General features: G+C 34.3%; 1 protein-coding gene across 11 annotated transcripts in view; it reads left to right on the top strand.

The window, feature by feature from the left end:
• The window catches only part of DENND1B (DENN domain containing 1B), a 280347-nt gene extending 264018 nt beyond the window's left edge, over positions 1-16329 (top strand). For 6 of the 11 annotated variants that reach the window (XM_078002223.1, XM_078002219.1, XM_028851760.2 and 3 more), the window contains 4 exons: positions 1766-1846; positions 13260-13342; positions 14258-14474; positions 15223-16329. In XM_078002223.1, the coding sequence (XP_077858349.1) occupies positions 1766-1846; positions 13260-13342; positions 14258-14474; positions 15223-15735 (894 nt within the window). In that variant the 3' untranslated portion in view covers positions 15736-16329. The remainder of the gene's footprint in view (positions 1-1765; positions 1847-13259; positions 13343-14257; positions 14475-15222) is intronic. The other 5 variants (XM_078002252.1, XM_078002233.1, XM_028851772.2 and 2 more) reach the window with 1 other exon arrangement.
• The last annotated feature ends 4409 nt before the right edge of the window (positions 16330-20738 follow it).

Genomic DNA, 20738 nt, shown 5'->3' with positions numbered 1-20738 from the left:
CTGCTTTTAAAGTTTGTCAGAGATCAATGCTGGTGTCGATGAAAGGAAAAACCAGTCTTTTCTTTGTAGGGCTACTGCTGCTGCCTATTAAAGTCCCCCAAGAGAAAGGAATTTTCAGAAATGTCAATAGATCTCTAACTATGGGGGTATAATAGGATCTTATAATTTGAGCTGGATTTGTATCTGCTACACATTGTTATATTTCCTACCATGTCTTCCTAACATAAAACACTAGAATAATACATAAATATCTTAAGTTGGCCTGTGCGCCCATACTAATTATAAAATAGGACTATGTTTTTCAGCCTTCTCTGAAGTTCTTTATGGCTTTTCTAACATTTGAGTATAATACCAGTTATTTCACAGATCTGTTCTCTTTTTGCCTTTATTAGTGGTTTTGACATTTATAGTAAATTCTTTTGAAAACTAATATTATTTGATTCTGAGACCAAAATGTAATTGCAATTTCTGTTAAGACCTTTGATTCATTTAACACCAGAAGCATTTTTATACTCTGTCTACTCTTGTATGATTCCACATGTACACACATTTATGCTAATTCTATATTAATATGGTAAATCTGAGAAATAAAATGCAGCTATAATTATTTTACTAACAAATATTTTAATCCTTAGCTATATATTTTTTTGAAAACATAATTTACTAAGGTGATTGAAAATAATATGGTTCTTTTCTTCAGTACTGCATTTTAAATTATTTATCCAAGCTAGAAAAGTCATCTTCACATTAGTTAGTGAGAGGAACTGAATTCTGTGTCTTATTGAAAATACAGTAGACTTGTCATGTATTAAGAAACCTTTTTAAATGTTGAAATATTGAAACCGTGTCAACAAAAGTGAAATTGCAAATAGCTTACCATTTATCAAAGGGTTACTGACTTGTTTTGAGAATACTATTTAATAATCTTATAAAACTTGTATTTGCACTGATCAATAATCTCTTGGTCCTGAAAAGTTATTGCAGGGTCTTTGGTAGAATTTGCATTTCCAAATATTAAAAACCAAAAAAAATAAATGAAACAATGTATTTAAAAATTTTTTAATTGATGTAATTACTTGGCATGTGAACTGTCTTTAAAAGTTGGCTAAAAGTATTAACAGTTCACAGACATATTACATATAAACACAGTTAAATAATGAGACTTCCTGTGAATACAAGACCTTCCTTCTACCTATTAACACACTTCAGTGAGAGACAGTCTTTTAGAATGCCTGGTAGAGTGTTGCCACTGGACGGGTTTTTATGTAGTTTCTGATTAACAATGAGGAAATGAAATATAAACTACTGTGTTTCTGGGATCTTTTAGATAGACACTAAACTTCTTAATCTGTATTCAGTGAAAGCACTCTGTAAAGGGATCAGTTCTGGTTTCTCATATTCTCTCTAAAATCTAATATGCAGATTTCTTTAGTCAAATTGTAGAACAGACCCCAACTTAGCATTAATAAGCATTTAATGCATTTAATGCAATGTGAACAGAATGGACATACCATAATGGACAGTCTGTCTAATTCAGTTCAACACAACCAGTATCTAGTTGTGCTGCTTTACAGCTTTTGAGATTGTATACCTCCTCTGAACACCTACTTTGTGCTAGGCCTGCTGATCTAGAGTTTTCAAGATCACTTATTTCCTCTTAACTTACTAAGGAACATTATTTACAAATTCAGAAAGACTTTACTTCATTGATGTTTATTTTTACTCTTCCTTTTTACATCAAACCATCACCCTCATCACTTAATAGAAGGACCCCCTGTGGGAATGTAAAGATTCCAGGCTTTGTAGTATAAGAGAACAGGACCAGAACAGTACTACCATTTGGAAGGTATGTGAACTTGAATAACTTTCCTAACTTCTCTAATCCTCTTAGCCCTCAGATCTATAAAATATTGATAATTATGTCCACTTCCATAGAGTTATTGTGAAGATTAGAATTAGTGTAGTGACAGAATTTGTTCGTCCAGCAGTCACCCGAAGTTTCATAAGTATTAGTAATATTGTTTATATCCTGTCAACTTTAATAACAACATACCACAAAAAAATTAATGAATGCCAACTATGTGTTGGGAGCAGAATGAATTAGACTGGTTGCTAATATCCCTCAGTTCTTGGATGCTCTGTTTTGTTTCTTCTTGTTGATTTTTTGTTTGTTTTGTTTTTCCTGCTCTTTTTTCTTTGTGTTTCATTTTGAGTAATTTCTATTGACCTGTCTTAAAGATCACGGAATCTTTCCTTAGTCTTCCAATGGGCCCATCAGAAGAATTCTTCATGTCTTACATTATTTAAATTTTTTTTACCACTTGACTTTTAAAAAAAAAACAGATTCTATTTGTCTGCTATCATTCTATCTATTCATGCATGTTGTCCATCTTTATGTTTCTTGCTTTTTCATGTCTGGTAATTCTTAATTGAATGCTGGACCCCATGTATAGAAAGAGTTAAACAGTATTTACGCCCAGAAATGGGTAGAAAGAGTTAAATAGTATTTACAACTAGAAATTGGCAGGCTCTTCTGTAATGCTATTTGTTTAAGAGGCTGAGTCCATTGGAAGATGAGCTGGATTTTGATTTTGTTGATATCATTACCTGCAATGGGCTGCTATTGTCTTGTGCTTAGAGTAGAGTGCTTCTAAAGAAGGTACTGGAAAACTTTCTCAGTGTTCTTGCTTCACTCTGAGCTATCAGCAGTCCTGGTACCCCTGAGCTATACAGAGGGTTTCCTCTCAATGCTTCCCCCCCGCCCCACAGCAGTTAACATCTGTGACTAGTTAGTTGATCCTAGCCTTACGTGTTTTCTGTGCTTATCTTAAGTGGGCCAGGCGCCCCCGTGCCTCAGGAGTGGGGCTTTCTTAGCATCCTTCCACTTTCTTTTCATGGCAGAGAAACTTCCTTATATCTGTGATTGGTCTTAGGTGGCCGAGGCTTTTCTGCCCTGCCCAGTGGTAGTAGACCTGCTTGGTATCAGTATAGGATTCTGTGCTTAAGAAGGTTTCTTATTCTTCCCTAGGGCAGATAAAGGTTTTACTTCTACATTTCCCCCAGCAGTCTTGGGAGGCAGTGAGTTTGTCAGCAGTTCAGGGCTTTTGTTTTATATAAATGAATGTCCTCAAAAGTCAGTGGGACTTCATGCCTGCCCCTGTGCAGCCTGTCACCTCCTGCAAGCCTGAACCACCAAGGGGAGAGCTTTTCAGTCTCCTGTACTGCTCCCAATTTTTCTTATGAGCACCAGGTAGTAGAGTTACCTCAGTTGGAAATAAAATTACAGGAATTTATATATGGAAAAGAGCTTGCATGTGCAAACTCCCCCTGTCTTTGAGACTCCCAGCTATTCTAAGCTGACATGTTAGCCCATAGTTGGCCTTTAAGACTTCATTAACATTTTAGCAGATTTTTTTCTTACCTGTTATATGGCAGCTACCTCTTTCCTTGTGCTTTGCCAAGAGTGAAATTAATCCTGTCTCTCATCTCTCCTTGGAGGAGCTTGTAATATATGAAATTCAGTTTTCTTGGTTGACTTGCAACACAGGTCTCATAGGTTCAAGAAAAATTATGATTTAAAAAAAAGATTATTCACCTTTTTCTCATTGTTAGGATGGGAGTGACATTCTCTTTCAGGTTTTGCATTCTAAGTGGAAGTGGAAGTGATATTAGAAGCAAAACAAATGAAAAGATATGATTCTTAGTCTCAAGGATTTGGTAAGAGATGTATGTACTTAAAATTAAACACTGCCTTTATAATGGAGAATGTATCAGGTGACAGTTGAGTGGTAGAGAAATACATGAATAAAACTGACAAAGAATCTGAAATCACTGTGGACTGGGGGAATTGGTAAAGGGTCCTTGGATGTGTTAGGGCCACATCAGAATCTTTGCTAGTGACCTAGTCTCACATAGCAGTCACCTGCTCAAGGAATGTAATTCTGATGCTTGTATAAAATTTTGTGTCCTTAGCCTAATAATAATAGCCCTTAATCATCAGGTATCTTGTTAATCTTCCAGTTTACGTTTTTGCCCCGACAGGTATGTTTTCAGCATCTTTGGCAAGGAATGTTCAGCTCTTGTCTCTTCATCCTGACATTTCACCTACCTGGAACATTAGCACTCTTATTCTGTAACTACCACCTGCCTTAAAAAATGACGTTTAAAGCTTGCCATTTTTAGAGCTAGCCTTTCTCAGGCTAGTTCTTGGACATTTATTTCTTCTGGGTCTCTCTGGACTTATTTATCTAGGATAGTTATGATGAAAACAGTTCTGTTCATGAGTCAGAACACTTGGGTTGGAGTCACACTCTTATGATTTACCTCGTCTTGCCCAAGTCACTTTGCTTTGTGAATCTTTTGGTTTCCTAATATGTACAGTAGAGAAAATGTTCACCAAATTTGTTGTATAGTAGATATTTAAATGAAATAAAATACAGCACATAAAGCAGCTAACACACTGAAGCAAGTCAATCATGGGTAAGTCTTTTAACTCTGTACTTTAGTTATTTCCTATACAAATTAAAACAACTTTTTAAAGCTCATTTCGAATTATAAACTGCCATGCATTTTAAGATGTAACCATTATAATTCTATGTTATTCTTTAATTTATTCACATATTATTTCATGCAGGTATTTTTTTCTTAGGCTGCAAAATACATAAGCTTGGGGATTTGTTGTAGGCTTTAGATAAGCAAGGTAACACTTCTGGATCTCAGTTGCCTCAACTCTAAAATGGAGGTAGTAGTACAGATTGTACCTACTTTCAAACAATTTATATATTACAAGCATCTTAATTTTCTTATGTCTAAAAATTTATATTTTCTCATTCATCTGCCTGTATCCCTTATTCCTCCCCCTACCAACCCCCAGGAATTTAAATTTACCCTGCATTTTGCCTTATTAATATTTGTCTGCCACCTGGTGATCAAAATGGTAACTGCAAGGTTGACAGTCTCCTTGGTGCACTCCTTGGAGTGATTTTCATCATACTACTTTCTGATGCACTTTTTGGAAACCATTGCAGTGAAAAGAAAGATTTATTTTGCTTACTGTAACTAAACTAATTTCATGAGGTCTCCTCAGACATTAAGTTCTATGGTTTTGTGTCTTGGTCCTTCTACCTCTGTCACTTTCTGTGTACATTTTCTTATATTTTTTTCTTTCATATAAAATACTTTTCCTTCTTGTCTTTACCAGTATGTTTTTTTCACTCAATATCTACCTGTAGGGTCAGTGTCTCTAGTAGAATATCTCCTCTAATAAGTTGTATTCCATGCTGATAGCCTTTCTTTTTCATTAATTTAGTACCTTTTCACATTCTTAGCAAGCATCCCTTGTTATACGAATGTTCACTTCATGAATTTTTACATATATTAGATGTGTACTTGACATTTTACATGTTCAGGGGAGCAAAACTTTTACAATTATGTGTGTTTAGGCCCTAGGAGCAGTCTAATTGAGGTTGTGTGACATCCAGTTCCCCATTTTATTCTTAATTCTTTGTATCAGAATGATGTAAAACTTCACTTATTTTGTTTTCTGATGATGTATTTTACATCCAAACAAAAATGTGCCCTTGTTTTGTGTAGTACTACCTTTCAAGGAGAGTTACTAATTTGCACAGCCTCAACATGACTAGTGAAATAACCAGTGTTAATGTGATAGCTGCAGCAGGTCTGTACAGTTCAGAAACTTCTATACCTTCTTATTAGATCCCAGAATTTACCAGTGTTTACAATATGTAGTTACAGTTATGTTGTTAGCTGACTGAACCTATTTTTTCATTATTTAGGAACATCAACAATTTGACACTATCAGTATTAACAGTAATTTATGTAAGATTTTCATCTATGATCAAAAAGTTTATCAATTATGTTCATACAATGAGGAGTAAAGTTTTTATTTACAACTGCTCTATTATATGTAGTATTTTGACATTTCACCCTATATTTTTTCTTGAGTAAAGGAAACATCTTTTTCATTTCTTTCGTTATGCTTCACAGCATGGAAGGCAGTAGTATGCATGTAATAAGTGCTTAATGGATGTTGAAGTGAAAATATACTAAGAACCGAAAGAAAAATGAGGTACAGCTACTAACTTTCAGGGAATACACAGTAGCAGCTTTCAGTAGGTTCTCAATAAATATTTGTTGGTTAAATGGCTTTCTATTGCTCTTCATTGTCAGGACCTGTAAGTCCAGAGGCTATCCCATGGCTACCCGCCCCTACTAAATTCTCATCTCCCATACTTCCCTGCTGAATCTTTGATTTCCCCCACCTTACTATTATAATCCCCCTTGAATTTAAATTTCCAGCTTTTGTCGTCTTAATGTGTGTCTGCCATCTAGTGATTAAGAGGATAATTGCAAGTCTTAATGGGCCCCTTAAAAAAATCCACAATGCACACCAATAGTTACCTTTCATTCCTTAGTATTTGTCCTGATTGTCCCACCACTGGACATTTGCACATATTGCTACATCTTCCATCATCTAACTAACACCTACTAACTTTTCAGAGCTCAACTCAAATATCTTTCAGGAAAAGACTTCCCTTGACCTCCCACACTAGATCAACTTCCTGAAAGGCTTTCATGGCAATCATAGTTTAGTACAAATTAACTGAAGTCATAATTTTTGTGCTCATTTGTATGACTGTTCAATTTAATTCATGTCTCATTTACTAGAATATAATATCCATGAGGACAAGGAGCCTCTTCTTAGCCATATTGTACCCTAGCATGTAGCCCAATGCCTGGCATAAAGCAGGCATTTCTTTAATCTTTGTTGAATGAATGAATATAATACCCTTCTGTGCCTCATGGACACTAAAAATGTTTTTGTCAATCAACTAGTATAGTACTTTATTCTTTATATTTTTCTTATCAGTTCATTAATAGATTCTCAGCAAAACTACCTACTATGTATAAGGATATTCATTTATTCAGAAAACATTTCTGCCTGCCCTGAAGAATAATTTTACAATAAAAATAAATTTATGACTCATATTTTAATTAGCTCATTAATTAATATGGAAACCCTAATAAAGTGGTATAAAGGACAATCTAAAAAACAGAAACAGTCTAGAGTACTGAAATGTACATGCAGACAGATACAAAACCATAATGTCCACAGTGTAATAATTACATCTTCACTGGACAAAATTTACTTGCATCTCTGTGGACAAGAAACATTTGCGTTACCATCACCCTTTCACAAGTTAATTTCTATCTTTACAGAGCTATAAAATAGAACCCATGAATAGTACAGACCTGTATAGTATCAGAAAATCCTGGAAAAGAATGCTAGACAGCACTCAGCATTCCATTGGGAGGACGGCAATATTTTTTTTTCCCATTTCAAAGTATTTCACAATTTTTCCAACAGTCTCCCCGCTTGTGTTCATAATAATCTCTAAAATTATTCTTAGTCACAAAAAGAAGGCTGTTCTTACTAGATTTGGCATGACTATTTATATTGGGGCAACTAGAAAGTTAATTAACATTTAAGCCTCCTTGAGTTTGCTTTGTAAATCTATAGCCATGCAGTATTGACTAGCTAGGGCTTCAGAATTTGCTTATTTATGTAAATTTTCATAAGAAACCTCAGATTGAGCTTATGTAGTCTCTGCTATTTGCTATCTTGAAGCTAAGCAACTAAGCCTAAGAAACCTTGCCACCATATGGTTTACCTGAAACATCTGTAAATTAGGGTGAGATCCTCTTGAGAGTCTCCAAATTTGCTAAGGTTCCTGGTTTTCTAGAAAAGGGTCTTTCTTACCGCAGTAAGGTTGGACTCTCTCAGGCAGGCAACATGTGAGTTTTCCTGGGAGGGTTCTGTGGGCATTGATTCCATAAATACAACAACCTCTTTGTTCCATTATAATGGATTGTCATTACTGCCACTTCAGGTAAGGCTTTGGTTGTACAATTTGTCTAATTATATCCTGGCAAGACAATTAAAAGACAACGAAAGATGCAGAGCACTACAGAACTTGATTATCCCCACAGGACCTTCTAGACAGCATTCATCATTCAACTGATCAGACACCTCGTGATCATTTTGCTCCTTTCAGAGTCTTTTGCAGTTTTTCTGGAACTAGTATGTACCACACAATGTGCTAGATTCTGAGGGCACGAGAGCTAAATTAGCAAGGCAAGGGGTCTGCCCTCAAAAGCCTACTGTACAGTGGGAGAGAGAACTTTATGGTGTATAAATTAATTGGTGAGCAAAGGAGTGTTTCCTGAATGATAAACTGTTGAGCCAGGGTTTGAAGGATAACTTAAAAAAAATGGGGAGGCTGGGGGGAAGAGCCAGGAAGAAAGAAGTTTTGGTAGCATATCAGCCCACGTGTAGGACAGGCAGAAGACATTGAGAAGTATACAAGAAAAGGAGACGGTTTGGTAGTGTGGAGCAAACATCTCTATGGCAGGTGAAGCCTTCAGAGATTCTGCCATAGCCAGATCCCTCTGTGCAAGGCAAGGAGTATGAGCTTTATCTTGAAAACTGTAAGGGGCCATTGAAGGATATCGTTAAATAGGGGTATAGCATGATTAGGTTTGCCTTTTAAAAAGATCACTCTGTCAGCAATTTACAGACTGTAGCGTTCTACAAGACAGAATAAGAGAGACTCAATATGGGGTAGGCAGTTACTGCATGTTTCAATGAGAATAGATGTGTATAGACAAAGACAGTGCAAAGAAGATAAAGGTAAGAGAAGAGCTTTTCTTGTAGAGGAATCATCATATGCAAAGTCCTGTGCTAGGACAAATCAGGACAAATATAAGGGATTAAAGAAGGCCATGGTGATGCCCTTGGGTTAGAACAAAGGGAACCCTAGGGCGCAGACCTTGAACTTGCAAGACCTAATGAACGAAAGGCAAGCAAATGTCATTTATTCTTTTTTTTTTTTCATCAGCAAATAGTTATTGAGAACCTACTGTAAGCTGCTATTCTGTACTTCCCCAAAGTAAGGCAGCAGCCACATTATTCTTGGAATTTCTAGCATCTCTTTAATCCACAAACACCCAGTAAGCACATACTGCATTCATGCTACTGTCTTCCATGCTAGGAAGGCATACAATAGGGTGCAAAGAGCACAAAGAAGTAAGAAATTTGAATCCCACTTACAGAGAGCTCTGAGTGTAGTGGTGCAGGTAGACACATGAGCAGATAACACACTGATATTAATAGTCCATTTGCCAAATGTTTACCAAATATGTGGCCATACAGAGGAATACTTACCAGATAAAGCTTTCCAGAGGCTACACTTGAGCTGGATTTTGAAGGATAAGTCACTATACCCAATTGTGTTAAAAGAATGTATATATTTTTTTATTTTTATTGTGTGAGTTGAGATTATTTTTCTCTCTCATAGTCATTTACATTTCAAGTCCTGTGCAGTTCATATGCATGTTTTTAATAATGATATGTCTGTGATTTGTTAACCTGGATGAAGATGTGCTGTTACTGGCTAGGTATTGGCATCCTTAAGAATACACAGTATGTTTTCTGCTGTCTAAGCTTACTTACTACCATTTCCCCACAAAAGACCTTTGTTTTTAAGATTGTGACCAGGCCTTTTTGCCCTGTGTTGTATGTTCTGAACATGGGGAAAACTGTCCTTTATTTCCCCTGAAAGCACTGTGCTTCAGAGTTGCAACCCACTAGAACACTATCAACTGCTGAGCTTGTATGGTCCCAGATTATCTCTACTGCTGTTCTTCTCTATCTGAAATGCTGATTACATTATGATTATTTTTCTCCTTAATTTTTTTCTTTTTTTGTGACCTTAACAAAATGATGTAGAAGTCATCAAGCAATTGACATATTCTATCACCTGTTTAGACGTTGTTATTTCTCATATATAAATTGCAGTTCCTGATACAGGTTGATATATATTCAATGACTATTAATTGGAAGAAGCTTATTTCATATATGTAAATAATTTTAAGTACATGTATAGTAAGTATGGATAACACAAAGGTTAATAGCCAAGGAAAGGAAAACAACATATTAATCAGTTTTACTTCTGTTTCTAATTTTACTTCTAGTGTTAAAACTCATCATAAGATACACATTAACATCCCTATACAGAAATGGATAGAATGCTTATCTAGCTAGGAAATATGAAACTAAAATTTAAATGTATCTGTGAAGCTTATATGATGTAGATGTTTGATTGTGGAAAAAGCAGTAGCTTCACAAAAAAAATGTTGGACTTAAAAAATAGAGAGAAGCTATGGTACATGCAGACAGCTACAGAATATAAAGGTAACTTTTGTGGAAGAAAATGAACAATGGACTTGCAACACAATAGGGAAAGACACAAGTTCTGTTTTCTGGTTTCTAGTTTTGATAAAATGTGTATCCTTGGGCAAATTATATACTTCTCTGGGAATACCTCCAGATTTATTGTAGAGTCCATTAGACTTAGAGCTGTTTAGTGTCAAAGACTTGACTTAATTTAACTTTGTATTCCCTGTGTGTATGTGAGAATGTTTTGCAAAGTACTCTACAAATATAAACACTGTTAAGTATGTATTGTCTAATCTTCCTGTATTAGTTCTTAAGGAGTAGTGATTTTAATTGATAGCAATATAAAGTTTCAGTTTCTTCATAGACATTGTTTGTTTCAGTTTGTTTCTTTTGTAAACAAAAACTTAAATGTAGGACATGCTAGCTGGTATAAAGCCAAGCATATACAGAGCTCAGTGTAATAATAATGGCTTGTCTTCAGAAACAAAGGATTGTATTACATTTTGTGAGTATTGGAGAGAGTAGGTAAAATATGTTTTTCCCACAGAAATATTGCTGTGAGTGGTGGCTTTGTTCTTAGGCTACTCTGCGGATTTCTGTTTAACTCATGTACCTTAAACTTATAGTGGTAAAGTGATAGGCCCCAATTTTAGACAGTTATAGGCCCCAGATAACATTTCTAATCACTGAACTTGTGGGAACCTCACTACACTTTCCAAGTAGGGGTTATAAGAACATATTTTGCTACTCATTCCTTCCTTTCTGCCACTCACAAGCAGTGGCATAGAGGGAGTGGAGTAGGGATCAGTCCTATAGGTTCCATAAATTAGCTTACTCTTTGTGGCTACAATAAAAGAAGATAATTATCTAGACTGGGAACTCAAAATCAGAAGGCAGAAAGTTATTCCTCTCTGGTGTCATGGTTGAAGTCTCCAAATTCAAGTTTACTGTTGTTCATTCAAAAGGATGGTTTGCAGCCATGAGCACCCATAGCACCCAGACTGGAACCTTTAAATGCCATTTCCCATCTAAAGAAATCAGGTTTTTTTAGAAGAAATGGCTGATTCCAGGTTTGATGCAGAAAAATTCCAAGTTGAAGTGAGACATCTTATTGTGCCAAAACCAGGAAGCTTACTAACCACTTCTGAGTTTATGTCAAAGGACACAGGAATCAACTTGAAAGGGCTACCACTGGTAACAGATGGGGTCATTAAAAAACAAACAAAAAAAACCCTTTATTTTGAAAATTTCAAACCTATGCAGAAAGAAGGAGAAGCTTATAAAAATCCCCAGGAACCTTTCATGTAGCTTTCACCAATTATCAACTCATGGCCAATCTTATTTCAGTCACAGCCTCACCTATGCCCTTTCTCCACCATTAAATTATTTTGAAATGAATACCCCAAAGTGTATCATTTAATCTGAGACTATTTCAAGATATAGCTCTAAAAGATAAGGACTGTTTTAAAAACAATCATGTAATATTTCAAAGATGGAACAATTTGAACATCAAGAAGAAGAATTGTGGTGGGTTGAACAACATTAAGTATCTATTAATAATGGGAATTTAAAAAAAAACGCTCATGACTTGCCTTTGGAGATTGTTAGGACACTAGCTAGGTCATCACTCTGAAAATTGTTAAAAGGAAAGAAATCAAGGATTTGTCCTGCCTTTCCTGTACATTGTATTTTGGAATAGTCAAACAGTTGATAAGGTAAAGCTCTTCTTTATAGAATGCCAGCAAATAAATATAGAAGGAATGCTCTAGAAAAGCATAATTCTTTAGCCCCTAATGAAATAGTGGATTTAGCCAGTGGTTATCATGGAATGCTAAAAACCTTCAAGTCAAAAGTTGATAATGAGATGTATAATGGATGGCTCAATGAATCACACCTGAAGTCATTAATGAAAATTAGTACCACCAAAAATGAGATATTTAAACATTATGTACCTACACATATGATAAAGTAAAAATGCACATATCAATACCCATGTAATATTCTTGCCAAAAACAAAGGAAGATGAAAAAGAAACTGAGGCTAAGTTTCCAGATATAGCTACCAATTTATAGGAAATGAGGACAGGATAACATGTTAAAGGGTATGAATGGCTTATAGGAGAGGGAAGGTTGAACTGAGTCCCTTGAAAGAGACCTGAGAAAAATATCTACCAAATACAGCATTAACTTTGTTGGGATTCTGGTCGAAAGAAGCATACTAAAAAATCTGGGGAGAAATAGAGGAATATGAATATGGCCTGAGTAATATAAGATATTAAAGAACAATTATTAACTTGCTAGGTATGATAATGACATTTTGGTTATGTTTTTAAAAAAGTTGTTAAAAATACATAGTGAAGTACTTCAGGTGAATCAATAGGTTGCCTGGGATTTGCTTCAAAAACTTAATGATTCAAAGTGTGACTCCCCAAGATTCAGCAGTACTGACTTTACCTAAGAGCTTGTTAGAAATGCAGAAATTCAGACTCAGAAACACTACAGAACCAGAATCTACACTTTTACATTTTTATAAGTCCCTAAGTGATTTATATGCACATTAAGATTGGAGAAGCACAGCTTTAAAATGCTTGGGGTAGAGGAGAGTGTGGGCCGGAGATAAAAGAAACAAAATTGGCAAATACTGTAATTGTTGAAACTGGGTGATGGGTGCATGGGGGTATGATTGAGTATAAGTCAAGTATTCCTAAATCAGGGCCTGAAAGTCTGTGTGACTGTGCATATGTATTCAATCCAGTGATTTGTGGGGTTTTTTGTATTTTTTTTTTATTGGTTTGAGAAGTTAGTAAGTGTTGAGATAAATATACCTTATTGCTTCCCTTTCTTCCTGTCCCAGTTTGTCAGGTTATTGGGTAATATTCAAAAACCCTGAATGCATATTTCTTGCAAAAGTGTTTCTTATCAAATCACATTGTTTCTTTAAAAGTTGCTAAAGAGCCTTATTTTAAACTGCCAATGCCAATTTATTGTCAATCTCTCTCCAGGCACGCTTAAAAAGGCCTCTTAAGAGCCTTGACGGTGCTCTCTATGATGATGATGATGATGATGATATTGAAAGAGCAAGCAAGTAAGTAATGGATTTTGGTGTCCTATTAAGTGGTATGGCTTAACAGCAGAAGTTTTTGGTAATAAAGGGTATTTTGAAGAGTATGCTCTCCTAGAGCTCAGATGTTGCCCTTTTACAGTGTTCTTCAGCAAAAGGACCTTGCAGTGCTCTGCAATGTTGTGGGGGATATCTTGGGACAGGAAACTAAGATGGACCTTAAATATCTTGTTCTTGGAAAGCAATAATGTCTACAGAGATACCTGGGATAGTGTTAAAGGGGCAATAGAAGCCCATCTAAATTAGGCTCTTACTCATTCTGAAGAAAGGAAGGTTAAATATCAGGAATGGTGATAATAGTCAATAGAAAGAAATGGAATTGAGGGTACAGGAGACAAGTTTATGGTGATATCAGAAGATGAAAACGTAATAAAAAGTGTTAAAAATTAATTTTAATATAAGGGAAATATATGTTTAGCTTTTTGCAATTGATACATGACAATGACAAAATGAGCATTCTCTTTCTTCGTTAAATATATCTCTGTCTACATAAAGGGATGTGCATTCTCCTCTAAAATAAGTGAATAAATAAAGGAAAACCGTATTAAATATGGAAAGTGAATTTAGGCTATAGCAAACTTTCCAAGTAGTTCAATCTAATATTCCTGAAGTTAGGGTCCCAAATTCCACAGAATTAAACTGTGAAAAGCCCTACTTCTACTTTCAGTTTCATAAGGTACTGTAAACTTTTTACTTGTTCTTAATGCATGTATAAAATATTTCCATATTTGAATTGGTATACATATCACTATAAAGAATTTGGTCATGAACCAATTATTGATTTTGTTAACTCATTAATGTAATGTAATTGGTGAGAGATTATTTACATGCATTGAATATGGTTATTTATCTACTACTGTGTGTTTTATTTTTCTTCAGGTTATCTTCTGAAGATGGTGAAGAAGCTTCTGCTTATCTTTATGAGAGTGATGACTCTGTTGAAACAAGAGTGAAGACTCCTTACTCAGGTGAAATGGACTTACTAGGAGAGATTCTTGATACATTGAGCACACACAGCTCAGATCAGGGGAAGCTGGCAGCTGCAAAGAGCTTGGATTTCTTTAGATCAATGGATGACATTGATTATAAACCTACGGTTAGTAGATTTTTTTAACTTGTAAAATTAGAAGAAAATATTCTTGCCTTTGCTGTCATTCTGGATCTTATAATCTTTGTTGGTAGAAGCATTTAGCCTCTAAATAGGTAAGGGTCAAAACTTCAAAAATTTGATAAAATTTAATCACTAGAAATTATTTCTATTAATAAAATTCTAGTATTTTCCCTTTCATTTATCTAGTTCTGGTGGTTATTGTCATAATTATTTTGTCAAGCAATAATGTTTTCTTGCTGTCTAATTTTATACTTGTCTCTGGGGAATTTTTTAAATGTGAAATGTTTTCACTTTTTCCCTATATTTCCTGAGTTTTCAAAAAAATTCACTAAATGTATTCATTCAAATCATTTTTTCTTACCCAAAAATGAACATGATTTTATTTTTTAACATTGTTTTATGCAAATTCAACTGAATGCTATAAAAACAGCAGAGATAGAAGTATGAGTAATGACACTCCTGTTCTTATTGTAAGTGACTTCAGAACTTGGCATTAATTATATAATCTAGTTTGAATTTGATAGGTGACAGCTGCAAGGCAATGGAAACCAAAGTCCATTCCATTTCAACCCTGTTAATAGAGCCATTTGGAAGTGTGTAAAATTAACTCTCAATGCTGTATTTTCTCTGAGAGGAACTTAACGCTATTAACATTTATTTCAAAATGAGAAAAAAAGTACTAAATTAATGCTTATTAAAAGTTTTCTGAATTTGTTGTTTCTTCTTTTTTCAGAATAAATCTAATGCTCCTAGTGAGAATAACCTGGCTTTCCTCTGCAGTGGTTCTGGTGACCAAGCAGAGTGGAATCTTGGACAAGATGATAGTGCCCTCCATGGCAAACACCTCCCTCCATCTCCCAGGAAGCGGGTTTCCTCTAGTGGTTTGACAGATTCTCTGTTTATCCTGAAAGAAGAAAACAGTGACAGGCACCTCAGTGCTGACAATGTGAGTGACCCTGCTTCAGGATTGGATTTCCAACTCACTTCCCCTGAAGTTTCCCAGACTGATAAAGGAAAAGCAGAAAACAGGGAAACACTAACCCAGATTTCAGATGATCTGCTTATACCTGGTCTTGGGCGGCATTCATCGACTTTTGTTCCTTGGGAGAAAGAAGGGAAAGAAGCCAAAGAGACTTCAGAAGATATTGGACTGCTCCATGAAGTAGTATCATTATGTCATATGACATCTGACTTCCAACAAAGCTTGAACATTTCAGACAAAAACACAAATGGAAACCAAGCTTAAATCTTGCATCCAAGCTTCTATGGAGACATTTTGAGATTCAATGCAATCTGCATCATAAACAGAATTATTTGTAGGAATGGCAACTCTTACTATTTAATTTTTTTTTTTTTTTTTTTGCATTTGGAACACTTTCCTCACCTGTTCATTTTGAGGATATATGAAATGCATTGATTTTTAAATATAAAGCGAATTCTACTGTGCTTTTAAATCAGGTACTAGTGTGTATGTATGTTAAAAGTATGTATTGAACGTAAGATTTCCCAGTGTTTGGTGCTTAATGCCGTTCATTTTATTTAAACTAAGTATGCATATATAACCCATGCACATAACCAGTAGCTACTATACTAATCTGGTTGAGCATGAACTGCTCAAGATATCAAAACTTATCAAAATTAGCCTGAAACTGATGAAACTGTTAACCCACTAATTGCCTTAATCTTAAAGCTGTATTAAGCATACTTAAATAATGTATGAAAGTATATGTAAAGTTTGAAAGATAAGTTATTAGTGTTCTGCAGAGCAATAATGCCTTTTTCTGTTCATCAAATCAAGGTCAAAATTCATCTTTTCAAGATTAAAAAGCTCTTATGGAAATACTTATTTTGCTTATAAAAGCACTGTAGCTGTGTTTTCCAATAAGTATAAAAGTATACATTTACCTTTCATTCAGTGAAATATAGGAAGTACTGAATTTCAATGTGAAGTTAATGACTTCTGTTTACAAATGAGACACTCTAACAAGTTCTCACAGTCTCTGTATGCCTTTGCTATTTAGGGGCCCACCCCAAGAAAGCCAAATACAACATAAACTGTCCTGACCAAAAAAAAAAAAAACTTTTTTAACTAATAATTCTCTATCAAAATGCTTCATATCATCATCTCAAATTTAGTTTTTAAAATAATTGACTTGGTATTTTAGAAGTTTTAGATTTACAGAAAAATTACAAAGATAGTACAGAGAGTTCCCATCTACCCCTGTTATTAACATCTTACGTTACTATGGTACATTTGCCCCAATTAATGAACCAATATTGATAGTCCATACTTTATTCAAATTTTCTTAGTTTTCTCCTAATATCTATTTTCCACATCAAGATCCTATTCAGAATTCCACATTATATTGAGTTGGAATGTCTCCTTAGGCTCCTCTTGCCTGTGACAGTTTCTTAGACTTTGCTTATTTTTGATAACATTGACAGCTTTCAAGAGTACTGTCAGATAAATTGTAGCTTGCTCCTCTCTTGGAGTTTATTGGATATTTTTTTTCATGATTAGACTGGGATTATGGGTTTTGAGGAGATGATCACAGAAGTAAAGTGCCATTTTCATCAGGTCATATCAAGGATATGTACTGTCAACATGATGTGTGAATGCTGACTCGGAGCTTGATAACCTGGCTGAGGTGGTAGCGTTTGTCACTCTAAAGTTCTTCCTGCCCTTTCCATGCTGTCGTTTTTGAAGGAAGTCACTACATGCAGGAGTGAGGAGTCATAATTCCCCTTCTTTAGGGCAGAGAAGTATCTACATAAATTATTGGGAATTCTGTATAGAAAATTTGTTTCTTCTTTCTCAGATTCACTGTTGAGTTTTGGAATTCGTCTGAGAAGGAATCATGTACTGATGACTTCATGATAGACTGGATTAACAGGTAGAATCAGGGAAAAAAGCAGTGACAGTATGGTTAAATTGTTATTAGCATTTTCAGTATATCCACTCTATACCTGATTCTTTTTACATTTCTTTTTAGAAAATATGTTCAAGAAATCATTACAACATTACAAAAACAAAATACTTTCAAGAAACCATTAAAGAACCCCAATAAGACTATATTCTAAATATTTATTGAAAGAATATAATTTCAGTTAAAATCCAAGAAGAGGGTTTGAAATAATTTAAAGAAAATGACCAAGTTTCTTTAAAACCTATGTTTCAAAATCTAAATGGGTATGTGTTATTTGGGACACTTATTCATTATGAATAAGAAGACAAGTCTTGTTTCCCTTATAAATATGGACTGTATACATTAAGGAAAACAATGTTTAATCCTTATTTTTTAATACAGAAGGCTCAAGGTTCTTGTCAAATGTTGCCTTTATAAGCTTATAACAAAATTATAACTTACTTTACTGAGGTTTATAATGGAAGAAGTCCATATAGCAAAAGAGCTGTTTTAAATCAAGGGAAGAAGGTTACTCTGGTTGTTAATCTGCTTGGCAAATATTCCTTCATAATTTGTGAAAAGAATGCAAATCAGCCTTTTAATATGGATTTTGAAATGAGGTACAGTTTCTTGTTTTGTTTTTTCAGAACTCAGTCTGAAGAATAAGTGTAGCATAGGTCAAACTTGGTTTTTAGTCCATTTGCTTAATCGACATCATGGCTTCAGAAATCCAAATTTTGTGCTACTTTTCAGCCACCTTTCAAGGTGTTTGGTTATAATACTGTGTTGTTTTGAGGATATTTAGCCACTCATAAATAATTGTCTCAAGGTATTTAAAGGTGATTCGTGCCTTATTTTGATGCAAAATTAGTGGTTTTATTCTGTTTTAAAAGCAAAAGCAGAAAAAAAAATTCTGCATGTTATTCTTAAAATTATCCAGAATAATACTACCAAATATTTGTATTTCAAACCAGTTCAAAGTCTGCTGTTAAACTTAGACTTCCTAGTATTATGGTGGATATAGTGAGAATGAAGTTAAATTGGGGTGAGTTCCAAAATAAAGGAAAGTGTTATCTTATATTCTACAGTGCCCATATTTTCTATAGTAACTAAACCAAATATTTGTAAGCTCCTCTGCTTTTTGAAATTATTTTTCAAAGAAGCAACACCTGTTATATAACAGAATTGTATAAACTAAAAAGACTTCTGGCGTTAGTACATAGTCTTTATCTGGCCTGTAATAGAGTCATGGTTCTTTCTGAATCCCACTCTCACTTTTTTCTTTTTACCCTTACATATTGCATCCGTGATATTTCAGGGGTATAGAGAAATAGTCTTGGAATTTAGGAGCTGTTTTTTTTAAGTGAAAATATTACTAAGTGGTATATTTTGATGATTATCTACTTTAGCATGTCTTAGAAAAGCAGCAAAATATAGCATGATTGTTTTTTCAGTTAATTAAAATTCATTAATAACATGTTCATTTAAAAACTATTCATTGCTTTTTGTACCAGTCATATGCAGGGTACAGTAACTGAGGATGTGGGGAATAAAATAACTGACATAGCCCCTGCTCTGAAGGAATAAATTAAAAGGAAAAGGAATTGCAAATTTGTATTAAAATAATGATAATAATGTGCTTTGCCTGGAAGTTATTAGCTGAGATTCTAACATACACATACAAAGTATTTAAAAAAAACAAAACAAAAACAAAAAAAAAACTAGCTGCTTAATTTAAAGCATGCTCTAAGTATGAACCATAGTATCATTTCTAATTTCATTAACTTTCTCAATTATTATGCTAAGTATATTATGCTGCTAAGATACCCACATTTAAAGGGCAGATTCAGAGACTCCTTTAGAAACTGAGTGTCTTTGTTTATCTTATTATCAGATAACCAGGCAGCACAGGGCTCTCTATAGTGGAATGATGCTCCTTTTCAATACTTAGAGCCACTGTACTCAGTTTAGGAGTAACTGAAGGTGTGGATGCATGTTAATGGGAATCCAATTTTTACTATTTTTATATTAATAACAGCATTCTGTAGAAAAAGTCCCTCCCTTCTAAATAAAAACTGTGTGTGACTGCTGTTACTAGTGCTATTCTATGCGAATATCCTAATAATAGGATTCAGGAATTCTAATGAATTGTTTCTTAATTAAGGTGAAGAAGTAGACTCCTGATCAAGAGGAGAACACTGTGAAATGTCTCATAATCAATAGACCTTCATTCTCTGGTAGAAAATGTGGATTTTCAGGAAAAGATTGATTATTTTCATGAATAAATTTTCTTATACAAATTCCATTTTGTTTGGCATAAAAGACCCTGAATCTTAAGATATTTGTAAATCAGAATATTTAAGAATGTGAAATGAATCCTCAAATCTAGTTTCCTCCAAAGCACTTCTTAATGTAGGAAATAGTTTTTGCAAACCCTATGTCAGTACTAATGTCTTTCCTGAGTCAAGCCCAGTAATATTGTCAGTGAATGTTTCTTAAACCTTATTTAAGAAGAGGCAGAGTGGTTTTGAGCAAGCCAGTTAACATGATTTGATGAAGAAATAAGGAATTATGTACATTTAGACAGAAGAATATTTTATTTTGAAAATAATAGGATTTTGTGCAATAATTTTTCTTGCATAATTTAGTTCATATAAATATGTACATCTGTTTTTCTGGCAGATGCCTTAAGGTCATGTTTTTTGGTATTTGAGTAAATCTGTATGTAGCGATGTTCTCATTGATTTTAGAAAAAATATATTCTTTATATTGTTGCCAGGAGAAATGTTTTTGTTTATTTAAAATTATTATGGATATTATGTTATTGTATCATAACTAACTGCCTCAGCAACAATAAATATGCAATAAGAAAATCCTGTACCTTAGATTAGATTGACAATACTGTTACTTTAAAAGAAATATATACGGTACAAATTGCTGATTCTACGTGTGTACATTTAACAGATACTCAGTTCTGTATCACCTAAATCAAAATGGCATTTGTATGCTGATGACCACATATGTGGATTGTAGTATCCTTTGTGATGCATCTTTGATAAGATTTATAAAGGGCATTGCCAATACTTTTTGACTGTGTAAATTAAGTTAATTTTTTGTATGATGTACAGTTTGTTTAACCTTAGAGCTTCTATAGATTTCTACTTTTATTATACTTGAATGAGGCAGAAAAGCACTGTGGAAAATCTGTAGCTCTGGATGCAACATGCAAACATACCAAAAAATAATAATAATAAAGCAAGGTACTGAAGAGCAATGTTAACAGAATGCTTTATATCCAGAATGCTATGTTTTTTTCAAGCCACATTTTAGTTGAATGGAGTAA

Source organism: Macaca mulatta, chromosome 1 (assembly GCF_049350105.2).
Source record: "Macaca mulatta isolate MMU2019108-1 chromosome 1, T2T-MMU8v2.0, whole genome shotgun sequence".
Classification (NCBI taxonomy): Eukaryota; Metazoa; Chordata; class Mammalia; order Primates; family Cercopithecidae; genus Macaca; species Macaca mulatta.
The sequence above is the reverse complement of the archived record's forward strand: the minus strand, read 5'-3'. Positions and strand labels throughout refer to the sequence as shown.